Source organism: Ovis aries, chromosome 12, assembly GCF_016772045.2.
Source record: "Ovis aries strain OAR_USU_Benz2616 breed Rambouillet chromosome 12, ARS-UI_Ramb_v3.0, whole genome shotgun sequence".
Classification (NCBI taxonomy): Eukaryota; Metazoa; Chordata; class Mammalia; order Artiodactyla; family Bovidae; genus Ovis; species Ovis aries.
Window position 1 is genome coordinate 65262191 of NC_056065.1, and position 20245 is coordinate 65282435.

General features: G+C 44.2%; 1 protein-coding gene across 1 annotated transcript in view; it reads right to left on the reverse strand.

The window, feature by feature from the left end:
* Positions 1–1569: 1569 nt before the first annotated feature.
* NIBAN1 (niban apoptosis regulator 1) overlaps positions 1570–20245 on the reverse strand; it is a 174466-nt gene continuing 155790 nt past the window's right edge. The window contains exons 9-14 of the mRNA XM_015099360.3: positions 18804–18991; positions 15774–15935; positions 14093–14203; positions 12249–12356; positions 8403–8514; positions 1570–6444 (exon numbers count right to left, since the gene is read on the reverse strand). Of these exons, the coding sequence (XP_014954846.2) occupies positions 5321–6444; positions 8403–8514; positions 12249–12356; positions 14093–14203; positions 15774–15935; positions 18804–18991 (1805 nt within the window). The 3' untranslated portion in view covers positions 1570–5320. The remainder of the gene's footprint in view (positions 6445–8402; positions 8515–12248; positions 12357–14092; positions 14204–15773; positions 15936–18803; positions 18992–20245) is intronic.

Genomic DNA, 20245 nt, shown 5'->3' on the forward strand with positions numbered 1-20245 from the left:
CATTAATTCTCAAGCATGTGCTCATACATCACAGACTCGGGTACCATTCAGGGGTAAATTTCTTGACCTTTCTGCATTGTTAACCTCTTAAGGACCTCAGGAAAACCCAGTGGAGGCCGCTGTCCCCAAAACTAGGAGGTGGCTCATAGTAGCTTGATTTGGAGGAAATTTGGCTCTGACTTGCCCTCCCAGAGGGATGAGTGTTCAAAAACCCGTGATCAAGTCTCATCACTAAAACAGAACTATCTATGTAGACTGAGGGTGGCTAAACTTCCCAGAATCACAGATTCTTAATAGGGGCTAAGGGATCACTGACTGTTATCTTCACTTGTTTCTTCACCTGTGATTGAGGATATTTATTCAACATTTCTTGAGCACTTGCTATCTTCAGGGACCTATGCTTTGCTAAGAATACAAAGAGTAAAGGCAGGATCCCTGCCCCAAGGCACAGGTCAGGTGGATGACTGCAGCAGAGAGAGAGGATGACTAGAAGCAGACAAGTACATTTGGCTGGGAGAGTTTAGCAAAGCATCATTGGAGGTAGGAGCCAGGTAGGGAAACTGGCCTGATTTGTCTTCTCACAGGAAAAATGGGAATTGGCCAGATGGGGTAGGGAGGGACAGATATTCTTGATAATGGATATGGCAAAGGATGAGAGACGCTCAAGCTGGAGTGGCTCCAGGCTTGTGAGGAGAGAAGAGCTGTTAGTTGACTCCTCCGGAGACCTCCATCACTTCCATCCTGGCCACATCGGATGAACATACCATCTAAGAAAAAGACATGCAATAGTGGTTTCATGATCCCCCTCACCTCCAATTCCAATCTGATTGTTGGCCCAAAGTAGAAATTCTGGAGGCGCCACCAGAAGTTTGCTATGGAAGGAGGAGATGGAGGGAAGCTTATGCCACGCCAAGTGTCCCCATCACTGCCGGACACGATTTCTCCAACACGCCTCCTCTCTTGCCTGAAGCTGTTGGTGTAAAGTTAAAGCTGAGATCACAGAAAAGGCTTCTGCCAAGTGAAGAAGCAAACACCCATTCTGAGCTCTCCCTGGCTGTGTCCACCCTGAGAATTTGAGTTTCGTCATATGAGATCATGTCCATCGTATATACTTCTGTGTCTTCTACACCCACTAGAGCACCTCATACAACAGATGCACAATCATTGTTTTTCAGATGAATGAATTTATGGATGAATGAGCAACTGTGGATACTGGTGAGTAAATATTGCTTTGTTTATAATTACAGAAAGAATGGATATATTGCTCAGTGTTGCCCACTGAAAACAAATTTGTTTGAACAGCAATTCAATTACATCAAGAGTAATTGCCCATTACTGTATTATAGACCTAATCCGATTCCCACAGAAATTAGCATATGCATTTAAAAGCATGATTACAACTGACATTAAGTGACTTCCCTGTGGATTCCTTCCTCATGGCAGAAAAGTAAAATTCTGTACTATACTGACTCACTTTTCCATCTCTGAGGAGTTCCTCCCAATTCAAGTTTGACATTTGCTTAAAAGATGAAAACAGCCCCATTCCAAATAAATATGACATCTGGACACTTTTTCAAGGACAAACATTTTATTGCAATATAGGCACTTGGCAGGGTAAATATGTGGTTACAAAGTGGTTTAAGTTTATTTGCTTTATATAGTGACCAGAAAAATCAATCCACAGTGTAGATCTCCTTATTGAGGTTGCAGACTTCAGAAGCAAATTGTAAAACCCACTTGCTTATGGTAAAGAAGGTACATGTAACTGACTTTTTCACCGAGTGAAACTGTATTATTTATTTTAGTCAGTGATGTCTTTCTCTTCCCCAAATTAAACTTGCTAGGTTAGCATACATCATTTAGCACTTTTTATAAAGAAATAAAATCACTTATCTGAGAGAATCGTGGAACCCACTGAAATCACTACCTCTAATCTGAAAGCTATGAAACCAGACTTGAGAATCTTTGTAGTAAAATGCAGAAGACAGAGGATGAAGACCCATAGTTCTTCATACTCAGTCTCTTTCTAAAAATTTTGAACAAGCTGGAATCTTGTCCTTGTTGTCTCCAAAATGCATTTTTTTTTTTTTGAAATGAGTTTACTCTGAATAACGCAAGACACTACTGACTCTGCTCTAAGCTGCAAAGGAAAAACTGACAAGCGAATTCTTTTTTAAGGAAAATATTCTTTCTTTGTGAAAGGTCAATAAAACATAACTAGTCATGGAATTTTTGCCAAAAACCACGTCTTGAGGTTTTATGCATTTCAAAGAAATTTGTCCATAGGAGAGAGCCTCTGAGCAGCTTGCCGAGGCTTTTCCTGCTGCTTACTTAAATCACAATAACCTTGCTCCAACGTGGAAACCACTGAAGCAATCTAGACAAGTCTGTATCAAAAGCAAGAGAAACCCAGTAATAGGAAACTATTCCACTCAACATGTGAAAACAAATAAGGAAATTTTAATGCACTTTAATTTCCTGTTCCATTGTCAAATGGAACAGTCACCTGACTTAATCTAGTGGTTGTGTCTTTTGTGAAATACGTACAGAAAACCTGCGTTCTCAGCTCCTCTACCTGCAGATGGGTAGACACTGATGTTCATCCATCCAATGAAATGACAGGTACTGTCGTTTAGGGTTGGAAAAATCTCTCAGCTTTCCAAGTGGGGCCAGGAGCCCTGAGGTGAGCAAAAGGGAGGAAGCTAGAAGCTTCTACTTGGGCTTAGCCTGCTCCAGGACCTCCTTGCTTGCTGATCACCATTCTCCTGGAGAGAAGGGCAGTCCTTGGGGAGGCTGGGCACTGCTCCTTTGGCTCTCGGTCTCACCGGGCAGCGCATCAGACCATTTGGCCACTTGCCTTTTGGACTTTGGACTTGATTTAAGGGAAGACTCCCAAGGGCAAAAAGCCCAAGTAAAATATATCTCCTGCCTGACAGCAAGCCCCAAATAGCCCCAGCACAGCAGTGTGGTTGGTGATCAGTTCTCACATTTCCTGAGGAGCCTGACACAAGCAGTTCCTTGTTAGGCACTAGGGATATTAAAGTGACTTGAGAAGCCAGGGAGCCATTATTCAAGGCTACGTGTGCAGGAAGTACACAGGATGACTAAACCCTAGCATCTGTCCTTGAAGGAAAGGGCCCCTGGAAGAGACAGGAAGTAAACATAATTGCAATATTTTGTGCCAAATGCAAGGATATGAGTGAACATAGGCACGATGAGGACCAGGGAGGGGAGTGACCTCTGCCTTCCACCCATAATGCTGCTGCTGCTGCTAAGTCACTTCAGTCGTGTCCAACTCTGTGAGACCCCATAGACAGCAGCCCACCAGGCTCTGCCACCCCTGGGATTCTCCAGGCAAGAACACTGGAGTGGGTTGACATTTCCTTCTCCAATGCATGAAAGTGAAAAGTGAAAAGTGAAAGTGAAGCTGCTCAGTTATGTCCAACTCTTCATGACCCCATGGACTGCAGCCTACCAGGCTCCTCTGTCCATGAGATTTTCCAGGCAAGAGTACTGGAGTGGGTTGCTGTTGCCTTCTCCACCTATAATGAGAGGATCTAAACACTCTAAGTGTTAGTCACTTGGTCATGTCAGACTCTTTACCACCTCATGGACTACAGCCTGCCAGGTTCCTCTGTCCTGGAATTCTCCAGGCAAGAATACTGGAGTGGGTAGCTATTCCTTTGGCCAGGGGATCTTCCTGAACCCAGGGATTGAACCCAGGTCTCCTGCTTTGCAGACAGATTCTTTACCTTATGAGTCAAGGTTGAAACAATTCAATATGAGAGTATACTGATTATTTTTCATCCCCTATGACCCAGAAATCCAAGCAATTCTTCATAGCGAGGTGGAGAGAGAGATATTTTAATTCCTGGTTAATTAGTCAAACTATGGACAAATTCTTTAAAAAAAAACCAAACTGATATTAACTACTTGCTGATGGTAATCAAAACAAGCTCTTAGGACAATATGTTGAGATCTAATTTTAAAATTTGTAGAAGGAAATTTCAAGATGTAGACCTGGGACTAAAGCTTTTAGAAAATCATCTGGTATTCTTCTGAAGGACAAGAGAATATATCTTTTTAATCTTTGGCAAGAAAGTTCATTCCACCTTAACACTCACAGGTAAAGGTCATGATCCATTCAGAAGATGTATTGCCATCTATTTCCATTAAAGTAAGTTCTAAGAGAAAGGAAGAGAGCCATTTTCACCACAGTATCAGTGCCTGGGACATAACAAGACTCAATTTGCTAAACAACTGAGCAAATAATTTCCATTGTTGGTAATATCTTTGGAACTTAATGATTTATAGCTTGATTTCTCTCTTTCTTCCTTTCTCTCTCCCTTTTACTTCCCTCTTTTCTTTCTTCTTTTATTCATTTATTCACTTTATTCCCTCCTGGGAATAAATCAGGACTGTTTCAATGCAAAGAAAGAAAGTTGTCATATTTTGAAAATCAGTATATATTTTTTTTCTTTCAGATTAAATTCCTTTGGATCCTTTCATTTATGCTAGACAAGCACCTAATCTTTCTTTTTTTTCTTTTGTTCTTTTTTGTTACTATGCCTAACACAGCATGTGTTGTAGAATAGCTGTTCAAATAATGTTTAATTGGTCGGCTTTATGCTTGATAATTTAGCTAAGCTCTTTCTCTGCACAGTCTAAGGCTAATTTGGAAGGCTTTCAGCCTTAAACATGCCAAAGAAATTTCCTTGCCTCATCTGATGTTCTCCAAAAAGTGATTAATTAATAAGAATTAACAAGATTAATTAGTAGGAAATTGATCGCAGCATTAGTAAGAGTCCCAGCCAGCCCCCCAGACCACAGTCTTGCTCTGTTTCCGCTCAGCCTTCCTGAGATGTCTCAGGCTGATCGCTCAGGCTCTGTGGGCTGCACACAGCAGGCGGGAGGGGCCGGAGCTCACCATCTCCCTTTCCTGCAGCCGGGCATGAAGAAGCCTTAAAGTGCATTAGAAGAGAATGTGCAGGGTGCCCAGCTGTCTCCTCTGCCTTCCCTGCAGCCCCGTCCCACCCTGGGCTCCTCAGCTGCCTCTCACCCCACCCCGACACACGCCATTACCTTTGTAATTCTTACTTAAATGCTAAAGCCATAATTCATGGGAGGACAGTTCCATTCCACAAAGGCTGGCCTCAGTGCTCCTGCCCCGTGTGCATTTCCCTCTAGTTCATGATACAAATTAAAGAAGTACTTCATGCTTTTTTTTTTTTTTTTTTTTGGTAACAACTCACAGGCACCCGCCCCCCTCCCCCTTTGGGCTGAGTTTGTTCCAAGAAGGACTTTGGCCACGTTGTCCCTTTCACTCCTCTGAAGGGGGCTCTGGGGGGTCTTCTCTCTGTGTATCTAGGGTATCAATGTTGGCGACGTTCTCCACCACCCACTGACACTCGTGAACGGGGTCGGCCTTCCTCTCCTGGGCATCCTCACTGGTGGCAGGCTGGGCTGCGCTGCAGCTCCCGCCCACCGCCTCTTCTTCCACAGAAACCTGGCTCTCCCTGGGGCTGATGGGGTCAGAACGGAACACGCAAGCTTCTAGGGGCACAGCCTCAGCCTCCACAGAGCACACGGGCCCTCCTCCTTCCAGGGCGCCCAGTCCGGAAGCACCCTCTGTGAGCTTGCTCTCAGCGGGCTCTCCCGGCTCCTCTGTGGGGTCTGGGCCCTGGGCCCCCTCACTGAGCCCCCCGCAGGCTGGCTGAGCGTCTGGAAATTCTCCCAGCTCCACCCCGCTGGCCTCGGCCTTGGGAGCTGGACCACGGGCCTCCCCCTCACTGACTTCACTTTCTTCACAGTTGTCCTGACCCGAGGCAGATGCTTGACTGGCCTCTGTGTCAATTTGGGTTGCTTCCTCTTCTTTTTCAGTATCTTGGGGAACATGGGCCTCCTCATGTGTATCTTTCTCAACCTCGAGCACAGCGGACTCCTCTGGTACTTCGGCAGTCACCATCAGCAAATTTCTGAGCTCCTTCAAGGAGCCTGCGGCAGAGCTGGGCTCTGTGTCTTCCTGGGTGGTTCCCCGGCCCTCAGGAGTCTCTTCCAACTCCAGCTGTGACAAGTGTGTGCCCAGGGCGCCTGCTGTCACCTCTGTAGCCACCAGATTCACAACCGGGCCATCTATACTTGAATCGATGACCTGCGTGTCCCCATCTGGGGGAGGGCTGGACACAGGGAGGGAAAGGCCTTCTTCTCTGGCCAATGGACTAGGGACCTCTGGCTGTTTCATCTCCCCTGCCTCCTGGAACACCTCATTACTCAGGATCTCACTCTCTGAAACTCCGGGGAGAACGGCTGAGGCTCTCCTGGCGGGGCTGGCCTGGTTTGACCCCGCAGTTTTTAGATCAGTGAGGCTGGACACGCTTTCACTGGGCAAGGCCATGTTGTCTTCAAACAAATTGTGTTTCTTCAGGATAGCAGCCTCCTTTATCACTGAGAGATACCAGAAAGCAAAACATAATGTTAAAACCTTGCCCTGATTAATCTGGAATTTCTGATTCTATCCAGAAGCTAAACTTCCCTCTCAGCTTTTCTAACCGTCTGAATTTCCCAATTTCAAATTACAGCTTACATCTAACCCTCTTTCAGGAAGCCTTCCCTGATGACCAGAGCTTACAGGCTCATTCCAAACCCTGGACCTCTGTAATGTCCACTTATTCATTTATTCAAACAGCACAATCCAAAGATGAATGAATAAAACATGGTCTTGACTTTCAAAGAGGTCAAATCTACTACCATCATTGGTATCACCCTTGGAGCACCCCCCACATCTCATTAGCTGCTAGTATGTGCGGCTGCAGTGTGTCTACTTCGACTGACACTCCTTTAGGGCGCGACAGGCCCTTATTTTCTCTGCTTTTACACTCAGAACAGTCCTGAATGGGTCCTTAGCACTGAGCCTGCAGAGAGAACCTTATGACCTGCAGTGTCCAAACTAAAGGCCTCTGTCCATCCAGCTCAGTCCTAGAGGCCCCGAGAGGAGTAAAATCAATAATAACAACCATTTCCTCCACATCCTCTCCAGAATTTATTGTTTGTAGGTTTTTTTTAATGATGGCCATTCAGGTCAGAGTGAGGATACCTTATTGTAGCTTTGATTTGGAGTTCTCTAATAATTAGCATAATTAACATAGCAATTGAGCATCTTATCTTTTGTTTGTTGGCCAACTGTATGGCACAGGGAATTCTACTTACCCGTGCTGCGGTGACCTGAATGGGAAGGAACTCTAAAAGGGAGGGAATGCGTGTAAATACACGGCTGATTCATTTTGCTGTACAGCAGGAACTAACACACACTGCAAAGCAACCATCCTCCAGTAAAAATTAATTTTAAAAAATAACGACAACCAGCAGCTGACGTTTTTGACAGTCAGCCTCTACCTCTGGCTGTGTAGGCTGTACAGTGCCCAACAATCTCACACCCAAGGGGATACCATTCACATCACAGATTTGTGTATTCAGCAGAGTGATTTTCCAGCAGGCTGCAGCAGCATGTGCTGCTCAAACCAAACCAGTATATCGTGACAATTTTTTGACAGAGAGCAGTCTGCCAACTGGAGGAAGAGAGCTTTTTCCCTAATTCGCCCAAGGGTGCTGTGGTGGCCTGGCAGCGGCCCTGACTGAGCGCCTCTTTCTGTGCAGATACTGAGATGACATCTTTGTATTCCTCGTCTCATTGGATGAGCTACTTTGACCTGGGGCTTGTGCTTGGCCAGCTTTCTTTGTGGAGACCAGATATGTTTCAAGTCTATAGTTTTAGGGACAGCCCTCTCCTGTGCATTTCTATCAAAGTTTTCCTATCAACACTCCTATCCTGAGCAGGGCCTGATTCCACGGGATACTGGGAGTCAGAGTCTTAATGGGACTCGCCAAGGATGGAGTCACAGCCCAGTGTATTCTGTCTGGCTGAGTGGAGGTGAGGAATGTGCTGAGAGGGCAGAGCAGCTGGGAAGCCCCGCTGCTGAATCACCTGCTCCAGGCTGGGGAGGCGTTGTAAGCCTGTGGCCAAGAAGAGCTCTTTTTCCTTTGTTCTGTCTGGAACAGCCGGAAGAGGCCAGCTGTTCATGAGACATCCTAGGTTAATCTCTCTAACCTTAGTTTTCTCATCTGAAAAATGAAGCTTAAAATTCCCAGTTCACAGAGGTCTTATTTGGATTGAAAGCAAAATAATATCTAATGGGCCAGTGGAGTGTGAGCCAAATCGCGACCGCTCAGTGGAGGTCAGCAGCCCTCGCTTCTTTGGTCCCTTGTCCTGTCTTCCCAGCTCTTGGTGTCAATTTCCTCTTCCCCTTTCATTCCTGTGGACAAAACCTAGCTGGCCCTGTGGGTCCCCGTCAGGGGTGTGCCCCTCTATCTAGAGCTTTCTCCAGCACCAGGGAAACCTTCCATACCTTTCAGACTTTCGTCTAGGAGGATCTGATGTAAAATCTCCTCGTAGACATTTTCAACATGGATCATATTGGTGTGATCTGCAAAGATGTACTGCTCATATTTCTGAAGCTCCTGGAGAAGGAGAGATAAGAAGATAAAGGGACAACACATGAGACACCAGTTTGCAGAGGAGCTCCGGAAAGGATAGCTGTCCCTCTTGTTCCCCTTGGAGTGTGAAGCATTGGTCACCCGCTTCCTCTCGCCCTGACACCATGCCCTGGACTGGATTCACGCGCTATGCCCTTTGAGGGGGCAGACACCAGAGACCCTGATGATCTCAAGGCCTTGTCAGTGGGTCTGGACATTTCCTTTTTTTTCTTCTTTTTTAATGCCATCAGTACTTTACTAAGGTGTAAGAAATACCGAGAAAAATGCACACGTTTTAAAAGTAGAGCTCAACAACTTTAAACATATAAATATACTCAGATAACCATAACCCAGATCAAGGTGAACATTCCCATCACCCCTATACCTTTTTCCAGTCTAGACTGCTCACCAAGAGATTAAGCTCTGATGTTGTGTCTATCACACTAGATTAGTTTTTCTTGTTATTTAACTTTATGTAAATGGAACCCTGTACTCTTGTTTTGTGTTTGTGTTTGGAGATTCATCCATGTGCTGCATGCATCAGTAGTTCATTCGTTTTTATTGATGAATGGCACTCATCATATGGACAAGCTAGAACTGTTTATCTATATTCCCACTGCTGGATATTGACTGTTATGAACATAATTGTTATTGATATTCTTGTGTATGATTTTGCAGGTTTAGGGGCTACTTGAGGGTATACCTAGAAGTGAGATTGCTGTGTCCTAGAGTAGATATATGTTTAACTCTTAGGATGCATCCCATTCTCAGGTGTGGAGAATCCCTAGTCACAGACTCTTGAGAAACAGTCTCCCCTTGCCCTCCAACTGGCCCTGAAACTCCGTGATTCTAAGACAATCCAGGCATCACACAAAATCCCGTAACACTTCCTGCTTTCCAAGGGTCTCCAGGTGGCTTGCCTTTTATCGGCATGAGGTCAAGGAAGGGATCAAAATGAGCCAAGTCATATCCTTGGGATTAACTCCATAATGCTTGCACCTGATAGTGCAGGATGGGGGCTCCTGACCCCTGGTTCTTAGAAAGCCAGGGTCTTAGCAGTGGGATTCGATGGCTTTTGCCTGGAGGGAGGAGATTTACAGCAGGCCATCAGAAGCCACCCCATTCAGACTCTCAGAGCCAGGACAGGGGCGTCTGTAGCCCAGGACCGGATCCCAGTGGATAATAATGGGACCCCTCTCTACCCACCGTAGGGAAAGCCACAGGATTAAAGAGACATGCGCTTCCATGACCCTGAGAGGGTCTGTGAGATAAGACGGACACACAGGTAAGTGCCACATGGGCAGAGCACAGCTCAGGGACTGCACACTGCCCTGCACTGGCTGTGGGACCCTGGGCAAGCCAGCTCACGGCTCTATGCCTCTCTCTTCCTCTGCAAAACGAGGTTTGTGGTTTTCATCTCCCCACGTGATCTTCCACTCCTTAGTTCCCTGTTATTCATCCCTCAGGACGGGGAGAAAACATGGCGCTGGGAAGTCCTCCCCGTCCCCATAGGCAGAGCTGGGCACCCTCTTCCAAACTCAGCCACCTCTCTTCCCCACAAAGCTCAGTGCGCGCTGAGCCTGTCTGCTGTCTCTAGGCTGTGAAGCCTAGGACAAAACAGGGACACTGGCTGGGCACGTGCCTGGATCATGCTTATACATGTTTGCGAATAAACAGCAGGCCTTTGAACTTTCAACCAGCTAAGTAATTGTGTGGAAAAGAATCATTCTGAGGGGCACTTATCCTGTTGTGACATGCACAACTTTACAAAACAGGTTTTCTATATTGAATTGACTGAATTGTGACACATATTAATTCCCTGGATCTGTTAAGTTGGAATTAAAAAAAAAAAAATCTCCCTAGGCAATTCTAATGTGCAGCCTGGGTTAAGTACCGCAGATCTCAGAACCAAGGGAAATACACTCTAGTAAACTAAAGAATCTTTGCCTGAAGCAAATGCTCCCCTAGTTCACCTACTCTGTAAATCCAGATGTTTTTAAATTTCTTGATACTGATACAATATTCCTCATTACTGAAAATGCCAGGCCTCAATTTCTCTCCAAACCGGTCTCTCTTGATTAAAAATCACAAGCGCCTCTGAGAGATTTGGTATAACTGCAGATGGCTGGAGAGAGAGGAGCAGACAGAAAGAGAGGCTTTTTTGTTTTTTTTTTTAACTCTTTTCCTCTCTTGGGAGGACGTGGCTCCAAGGCCCCCACATTGCCTTTGAGATTCGAAAACAAAAATACCTTACACAGGACGTTTGCATGCAGACATGTCCAAGTGGACCGAGTCATTCTTTGAACGGCTGGACTTTTCCAGCCATAAGATGGAAAATCATATAGGCAAGAGACAATCATATAGGTAGATTCTTTACTGCCCTGACTTGATCAAACATTTTCTAAGAAATTAACCCTCAGAAGTAAGTGCCAGGTACTTGGTATGCCTCTGGCTTTCTGAAGAAAAACAATATGTACAGAATATAAACATGATCAAGGAAATTTCTGCAATAAAATAACTCATGCACTGGACTTTAATGTTCCATGTTTGGAGACTCTCTAAGCTGCAAAAAAGCCCTTTTTAAATTCTAAAAAGCTCTTTAATATTTGTGCCAAGAGGGAGCCAGCCTTGCAAAGGTCCCAGCTTGCAGATCATGAAGCAGCAGAAAAACTAGTAGTAAATACCATTTATTGAGGGCATCCCATGTTACCAATGAGTGCGAGCTGACTTCAAACTCTGGTGGATGCCAGCTCTGTGACCTTGGTCCCATTACTTAACCCCTCAGGTTTCCTCATTTGTGCAATGAGGACATACACAGTACCTGCTCACAGGGTTTTCATGAGGATCAACAAGACAATCCATACAAAGTGCTGAGCATGTGGCAAGCACTCATCAAATGGTCACCGTGTCACCCTGGTCTTCTCAGTCTTAAGAAGGATACTGCAAAGGATTATTACCTCCATTTTCTAGATGAAATCTAGGCCGAGAGAGAGGACAAGGGTCTTGCCCAAGGCCCCAGAGCTGGTATGTGGAGGAGCTGGGACTTGAACCCAGGTCTTGACCTGGGCTCCTTAGTTGGCTCACTTACGACCCTGTGCTGAAGGTGTAACCTAGTCACACCTTCACAAGCGTGGCTGTCACTAGCTGCCTAGTGTTCATAGAAGCTTTAGATGGTTTTAGTTTCTTTGACTTCAGTAAGCAAATATTACTGAAATTACAAATATCCTTCTGAAATTTTGTGACTTAAGGTCTTTTCCTGGATGGAGTGGTCAAGTTTCAGAGGCTGTGTTGGGCCTATGGTGGGTGGGTGGGGGTGGGGGGGTGTCATACCATAATGAGGAATAATCCGTAGGCACTCTATTCTAACCCTTAACTTGTTTCAAACTCAGATCATTACTCTTTGAGATTCTGTCTTGTCCAAGGGTTGGCAAATCCAGACAGCTGCTTGCCTTTGTAAATAAAGTTTTATTGGAACACAGACTGCACATCTGTTTATGGGTCATCTATGGCTGCATTTGTGCTATCACGGCAGAACTGTGTGCTTGCAACAGAAATAATACGGCCGTGAAGCCTAAAATATTTGCCACCTGACCACTTATAGGAAAAGTGTGTTGACCCCTCCCTGGTCATCTACTGCTTGTAAGTGCATCATGACCAAAAAAATTTACTTGAACTTCAAAGGCAACAAAAGCAGGTTCTGGAGTAACCTATCTCCTTACTGGTTTGCACACGGATGCCAGTGCCTTCTGCAGGGTAGGAAGTGTAATTTGAACCAGCGCCTCTTGAAATATCCTCTTCCGGATGGTGCTGCTGTCATAATCATATTGCTGTCGGTACAGAGACAGAAACGTACGCTAAATACAACATTACAACCTGTTAAATTTTGTGTAAACAAAAAACTCAGCAACTCACTTCGTCTCCCTTCCCACCTCCACCCTCCTGTCCTAATTTCTGAGGACCCCAGTGGTGTTGCAAGGTTTCAGAGATCTTTCTATGCAGTTCTCTCACATTGCAGGTAGAGGTTACGACTGATAATGACCCATCTCCGCCATCCCTCTTACAGATACGAAAACTGAGCTAAGATCAAAGCAGAGTGTTATAAAATTGAAGACAAAACTAGGGGATGGGTTAAAACTTCATCACCCCTGTCTTGGGTTGGTGCCTGGGAGCCCTGATCACCTCCTTCCTTCACTCTACATCCTGAAGGCAGGATTGGTAGGTTGCAATGATTTCTGCCAAAGAAGACAGTGTCTGGCTCACAGCTACATTAGCACTGCGGTATGTTCAACAAAGAAGTTCAGTATCTAGAATAGGAAAGAGGATGTCCTATTGACTCATGGAACAGCCAAGTCTAGAGACTCAGGTTTGATTAAAAGGGGTTCAGGGAGAGGGCACAGACAAACTGGAGCATAGTCACAGGGATGTGTGCAGAATGGTCAGGCCAAACAAAGGATGGTTAAAGAGATTTATGCCAGAGATAACTTGGGATAGAATCATAGCTCTATTCAAACAACCAAAGACTACCATGTGGAAGAAGGGCATGAGAAAAGAGTGTAGAACTAGAATTCTCAGTGGTGAGAAATTTGACTTAGCAGTGGGAAGGATGTTCTTGTGGTTTAAAGTGTCCAGAGAAGAGATGGACTGTCCTGAGAGTTAAAAATTGTGTTGCCATGGTGGGGGGCGGCATTGACCTTGATACTATCTTTTCTTTCTCAATGCCAAGTTCATTATTTTGTGTGTTACCATGGCAATTATTGCTTTTAATCTCAATGATTTGGTTGCCAGAGTTTCCTACTGCCTGTGAGGTATTAAGACCAGGTCTGAAATTCAGGGACTACCTCCTAGGCTCTGTGAAACTTTGATCTTCCGTTCCAAAGCTCTGCTTAGGGAAACTAGGTCATAAAAAATTAGTGGACTAAGTTTAGGGATAGTTTTAGCTCAAAGCTCAAGTAGCCTGTTAAGCTTACGTAAGTCAAGTTCTTGTGAGGATCAAATGAAACAGGATAAGTTTAAAGATATGCCCTCTATATATGCAAGCTCCTATTATTACAACTATTTTGATATACACTGATGCATGAAGCACATTTAAAACAGTTTCACACAGCAGCTGTCCTTTCTTTGAAGTAGTTCGTTTGCCATGAGGTTTTGATTTTTCTAAAAACTGTTAATTTAAATGGGTTTTACTGTATTGCAAACTCGGAAGAAAGAGACTGTGTGTTTTATAGTTTCATACTCCATGCAATACCTATCACAATTCTTTGCTTATAGTGGAGAATCAGTATCAAGTCCAATTGCTATGTAAGTAAGCACATGGCACTTCTGGCTGGTGACCAGATGCTGAGGACCTGTGGTCCCTAAAGTAGCCACTAGATGGCAGAATAGGCACGACAGTCGAAGGGGAACTGGTGTGAGTTGATTGTCCCCGGTTATCAGGGAGAAAGGACCCAGCACTATTTTTAAAGGGGGAGGCAAGTCAAAGAGAGAACTTGATATTTTCCACATAACAAAAGAAATGAGTCACGGTCTTGCTTCATGCTTCCCGCAAGTGAGAGAACAATTTTACCTTTAAGACTCGGAGCTTAACCTTCTCAATGGCGACTGTGGTTTTGGAGGCCTCTCCTTGGAGATGTGGGGAAAGCAACTGCTCAAAAGTGAATACTGCATTCTCCATCAGCTACAAGCCAAAGCAACACAGAAGCAGAGGGCAGTCAGAAGCTGGGATCGCCACCCTCGGGTCAAAGTCAGGTTGGAGAGAAAGAAGGGCATGACCATCAGAGATGGACCCTGGGGGTGACCCAGGGCAACAAGTCCTCAATCCACTGTGTGGTCTGTGAAATGCATAAGCCCACAACCACAGTGAGGTCAGTAGGAAGCTGGGAAACACACACACCTGTACCTGTATGTGTACATGTATGTACAGATGTATGGATCTTTTCTTCTCATCTCTCTTTCCACCCTGCACTGGAAAACCCAAGACCATGGGATATCATCATTTCCTGTGGTCATTCCCATCCCCTGCAGCCAGGGCTCAGTGAAATGAGGTGGGAGGCTTCTCCAATTATTTTTTGGCTCCTTAGCTCTGCACCTCTCCTTTCAAATGGATGTAAACCATCCCAGCACATCGCTCACTCCACTTTTCACCCTGCCACCCTACTTCTCTCCCTTTCTCTGCCAGGCTGGGAAAGGAGACAGGGTCAAGGCTCAGTGGAGCCCGTGACTGTCACACGCATAGGTTAGGAAATGGAAGTGGTTCTGATTTCTTATTCTCCGCGCTTATGCCTGTATCCATTTCACCATAGTCCAGTGCTGTCAAAGGAACTTCAGTTAAGCCATTGGCCAATTTTGCTCCTCATTCATCTTTAATCCTTCACAACTCAGAGGTTAGATAATAAATAAAATGTGCCATTTAATCCTGCCTATAACTTTTAAGGAAAAAAAAAAATGCTCCTTTCTTCCCCAAGCCTGTGATCTGAACACAATAGCTTTCCTCTCAGCACTTTCAACGCCAAAGTGAATTTATCTAAGAGTCTATCTCACTACTAGCTCCTGAAGTGGGGTCTGGCACAATATCCAGCCCACAGGAAGCTCCCCAGGAATATTTGTGAAGTAGAATTGTGCTCTAATGGCTTCAGTGATCCCACCCTTCCTTCACTTAGAAAGCGTTAGAATATGGAACGAATCTGTTACTATTCATCCCTGTTTCTAAAGAAAAAGTTCTTTATTGGAAGGAAAAGGAATCTATGAAGTAGACTCAAGAAATCCAAATTTAAAATTGTGATTGAGTGACTGATTTACTTTTAACTAGATTACGGAATTGATTCAAGCTAGTGGTTCTCCATTCTGGCTGCAAATTAAATGCAGTAGGAATGGGAGTGGGAGAAGTTTTTTTAATTACAAAAAATAGATATCAAAATCACTGGGAGTGTGGCCCAGACCTCAGTATTTCTTAAAAGTGCCCCAGATGATTCCAACGTGAAGCCAACATTAATAGCACTGACTTGAAAAATCAGGTAATTATCAGTTAATGCTACTCTATTTCCCTGAGACATTTCTTCTCTATGATGCTCATCAACGTGGAAAAAATGGAGCCAGCTGGAACAGGACAAAAGATGTCATCACTCAACATGATGGCTAAAGAAACGGGCCCCATTTCCCCAGCTACGCCAGCACACCTGTCTCATTTGCTGCGCTTGCTTCTCTGCAGCCCCATCCTCTTCCACCACAGATGACCCCGCCGCCCCTACCTCTTGCATGTAGTTCTGTGTCCTCTGGACCACCAGATCGATGTGGGGGAACCTGAAGCGGCTCTTGAGATCCTGAAGGTGCTCCTGAAGCAGGTTGACTTTATTATAACAAGGCTCCATCTTCACGGAATCCAGTGGAAGATTCATAAGCTGCTCTAGATGCTGAATTTTGATGGAGGGGAAAATGACACACCTTCAGACCTAGGAACTATATTACATCACTATTGTGTATGTGTGTGCTGAATTGCTCAGTCATATCTGATTCCTAGCAGCTCCATGGACTGTAGCTCACCAGGCTCCTCTGTCCATGGAATTTTCCAGGCAAGAATACTGCAGTGGGTTGCCATTTCCTCCTTCAGGGGATCTTCCTGACCCAGGGATTGAACCTGCATCTCTTGTGCCTCCTGCATTGGCAGGCAGATTCTTTACCACTGTACCACCTGGGAAGCCCATTACATGACTATTACATAAATTCTAAACAAACCTATGTTATTAGAATTAATCACTTCTCAGATCCCTGTATCTGTGATATCTTCATTGTCTTATTTCCCTCCTTTGATGGGTCCCTAGGACAGCTCTCTTGCTAGGATGGAGACAGGTGGAAGAACCAACTGGACAACGGACACACCCAGGGATGCATTCCATGGGACTCCAGTCTTGTCAAGCTCTTGATGGACTCCAAGTACCCACTTCCAGAGCTCAAGAGTTCAGGAAGTCTCTTTGGCATGTAGAACTGCTGTTGGGCTCACAAGCCTCCAGAGCCTTGTTTCATGAGAGACATCCCTCTCAGAAAATCCCAGGGAAGTCAAGATGCCCCCTGGACTCCTGGACTCTAAGAGTAAAGCCAGAGTCCCTGGAGCTCTCTGAGGCTCTGTCTGTGCCCAGGGGCTTCCCTCTGCTAGTAGATGGGGGGTGGGGGTATGGGGAGGGAGTGAGATAGAAAGAAGCATGGCCTAGGAGAGGTATCCAGTTTTAAAAACTGGGGTTCCCCATCCTCCAGTCTATACAAGAGATAGCTTGATCAATCAGGCCATGCAATTTCCAGCAAGAGGACAGCAATAGACCTCACCTGCTAAAGACTTTAAGTATTATCAACACATACTTAAACTATGAGTGATTTCACCAACTAAGTGCATCCTATTTTCCAAGCCTATTTAAAAGCGATTTAAAAAACTGAATTTTGGAGTTCTAGAATAAACAAGAGGGTGGGTGGAGAAAGAGAAAACAGAATGAAGCATGCTGAAAACACGGGCCTAGGGAGAACCAGGGACTAACGGGATAACTGTGAACAGACAGGATGTACTTGCTGTCTGAGTTTCAGGTCACAGAAAAGAGATAAATCTAAATTTGTAGATTTCTCTAATGAAAAATTTAACAAGGGCCCACTTTCATGGTGCTTGTAAGAGGAAAATATTACTCCCTTAAGAAATGAGTTCTAGAGAACTCCACTGAAGTAGAATTAATAACCAAAACCATGCTGTCAAACTTGCCCCTTGTCACATAATTTGCAATGTGTCTATTTTTTAAAATAGCAATTAAACAGACAGGAGAGGAAAAATCAGTTACCACTTTGCTCCTCTAAGACTGGCAAAAAGTTGAACAAGTGATTCCCTAAGGCTGATGAAAAGAAAGTCCTTTATCATGTACAATTGGTGGAAATGTAAAATCTAAATCCTTTTTGGGGGATGTCAATGGAAACATCAGTTAACATGAGAAAAATTCCCACCTTTCAATCTAGCAATCCTGTCCTAGGAATCAGATCCCATATAAATAAAAGCTTCAAAGTAAATGAATATATGTTACAAGGTTATTTATTGCAGCTTTGTTCCTGGTGCTAGCAGCATTTGGAGGGTTGAATAAATCATGGTGTATTGGTACATGAAGTATTATGCAGCTGTTACAAAAAATGAACTAGAACTAGAACATTAACTTAAAAAGTTTCATGAGGCATTTTTGAATAAGAAAACAGAAAAGCAAAGCAATATATACATAATATAATCCCATTTTTCTAAGAGCAAACAACCTAAAAAAACATATCGCACAAAATATGTGTTTTATATGCTCTATGAACATGGAGAAAAGCACAGAATAGCATATGCTGAGTTATTCACACTAGTTGCTTGAGTGGGAGGAGGGGATGTGGGGAAGGAGGGAAAGTTAAGTTTTAGAAAGGCTACCATGAGAAACCTCAAAATACTAACAAATGATCTTGTTTACATATAATTTCGTGTATGTATGCATAAAAAAATAAAGGTTTTTTTTTTTTTTTTTTTTGGTTTTATCCACTGGCTTGACTTGTAGGGATGTTCATCATGATACAGCAAGTGTAAAATAAAGCTGCCCAGTTATGTCTGTCATTGTAGGATACAGAGAGTCCTCTGGAGGTCTTGTTGAACCAGACTGCTGCTGGGCCCTACCCCAGGATTTCTGATCTGATAGTTCATGGGTGAGGCCTGAGAATCTGCATTTTTAGCAGTCATATAAGGAGGATGATGATACTAGTCCCAGGAACATACTTTGAGAAACACTGGTTTTTGTCATGCTTTTGGAAGCAAATCAATCAAAACACAAAATGTATATAAATGAGGATATATGTGTATATATTTGTACAGGCAAGGACAAAGCATGTGAGAACACATACTAAGCTATTTATATGGGTTAATTCAAGGAGTTAGAAGTGGAGATACTTTAGGAGTTGGGGGTGGGCTAGAATTAGGTGGGTATGAGCGATGGCGATTAATTTTGCCTTTATGTAAGTATCTTTGTATACTGTTTAAGTTATACAAGCATGTTATTATTTTTGTAACTTGAAAACCATTAATAAAGGAAATCAAGTAGATGGATGGATGAATGAATAATGTGGATGAATGAATGACAGAAAGACTAGATGAGCAGATGGAAAGGCAGATGAATGGAAGGCAGGGAAGAAGAAAAGACAGGAGAGAGATAGGAGAGAAAAAAGAAAGATGAATGGAGACAAAGACTCACAAAAAGACCATTCACACTCCACTCCTTCGCTTCACACCCTACCTCCTTTAGCTGGGCACTGTCTTTGGTGGTCTGAAAGCTCTGGCTAAGTTCATCCACTTCTTTTTCAAAGAGTGAGCGCAGTTCACTGAATCCCGAGCTTACAGGTCCCATCAGCTCCTCCAGAATGGACCCCAGGAACGGCTGCACACTCTCTGCACAGCTTCTCTCCGCTGGCTGAGCCACCATCGCTGAGGTGGGAAATAGCCAGGAAACTGTGAGTGATGGCAAGACTGGATTCAGAGGCACTGGAGCCAGGCCAGGCTGGACAGTGCCCCACGGAGACACTCAACAGCAATGCCAGCTCAAGCAGGCAACACAGTGTGTCCTGTGCCAGCACTCACCAGAATGGAAAACCATCAAAGAGAATCTCTCCTTGAGAACTCGAACAAAGAGAAACCCCTCCCCAAGATCACCTCTGCCCTAGGATTAAATACATTTTTCCGCTTAGTCCTTATGAATAGATAATGCTTAATACAAAAAAGTGAAAATGTTAATGACTCATCTACTTCCTATCAATCATCACCATTATAAATTCATAGTTTGTCTTCTGAAAACACATTTATTAGGTTTTTAATTCATTTTTCTAAGAGTTAATCAGTTGATCTAATTCAATTTTCCTCCCTTCTCCTCAAGGGCCTTTTAAAAAATTCAAGTATGGTTTCTTTTTAGGCAAAATGGAAACAAATTCCAATCGGTTTGACACACCACCTCCCATCCCCACCCCCAATTTTTAAAAACATGCTATTATTCCTGATAATCAAGGATGAAAAACTAAGTGACAAAAATATAAAGAGTACAGAAAATCATAAAAAGGGACTAAAAGGTTCAGTTGGTGATGGACAGGGAGGCCTGGCGTGCTGCGATTCACGGGGTTGCAAAGAGTCGGACACGACTGAGCGACTGAACTGAGTGAAAAGGTTCAGGAGGGAGGGGACACATGTATGCCCATGGCTGATTCATGCTGATGTATGGCAAAAGCCATCACAATATTGTAAAGTAATTCCCTGCCAATTAAAATAAATTTAGAAAAGGATTTAAACAATGTAACCATACTCTTACTTCCCAGAGGAAACACTGCTCTTCGATTTAGAAGAGGACCATAGTAAAGATCCTGATCCAGGACGTCTGGATAGGCCGTGGAAATCTGGTTTTTTGTTTGTTTGTTTGTTTTAAGTGTTGAAACAGTTCTCATGATTAGCCAGGTTGGGAAGCACTGCGGCAGTAAAGGATATCTGAACTGGAAAAGGCTTGAGCTCGCTCTGTGGATGAAAGGCTAGTTTTGTGGAGCTTGGTAAGCCACCGAGCCTTGTCACAGGACCATACAACTGAGAAGGGAAGTACAGATTCATCTTGATGTCCAGGTCCTCATCCTACAGATGGGGAAGGGGGCCAGGAGATGTCAGATGACTCCACCAAGGCCACACCCTAACTTTCAGACCCAG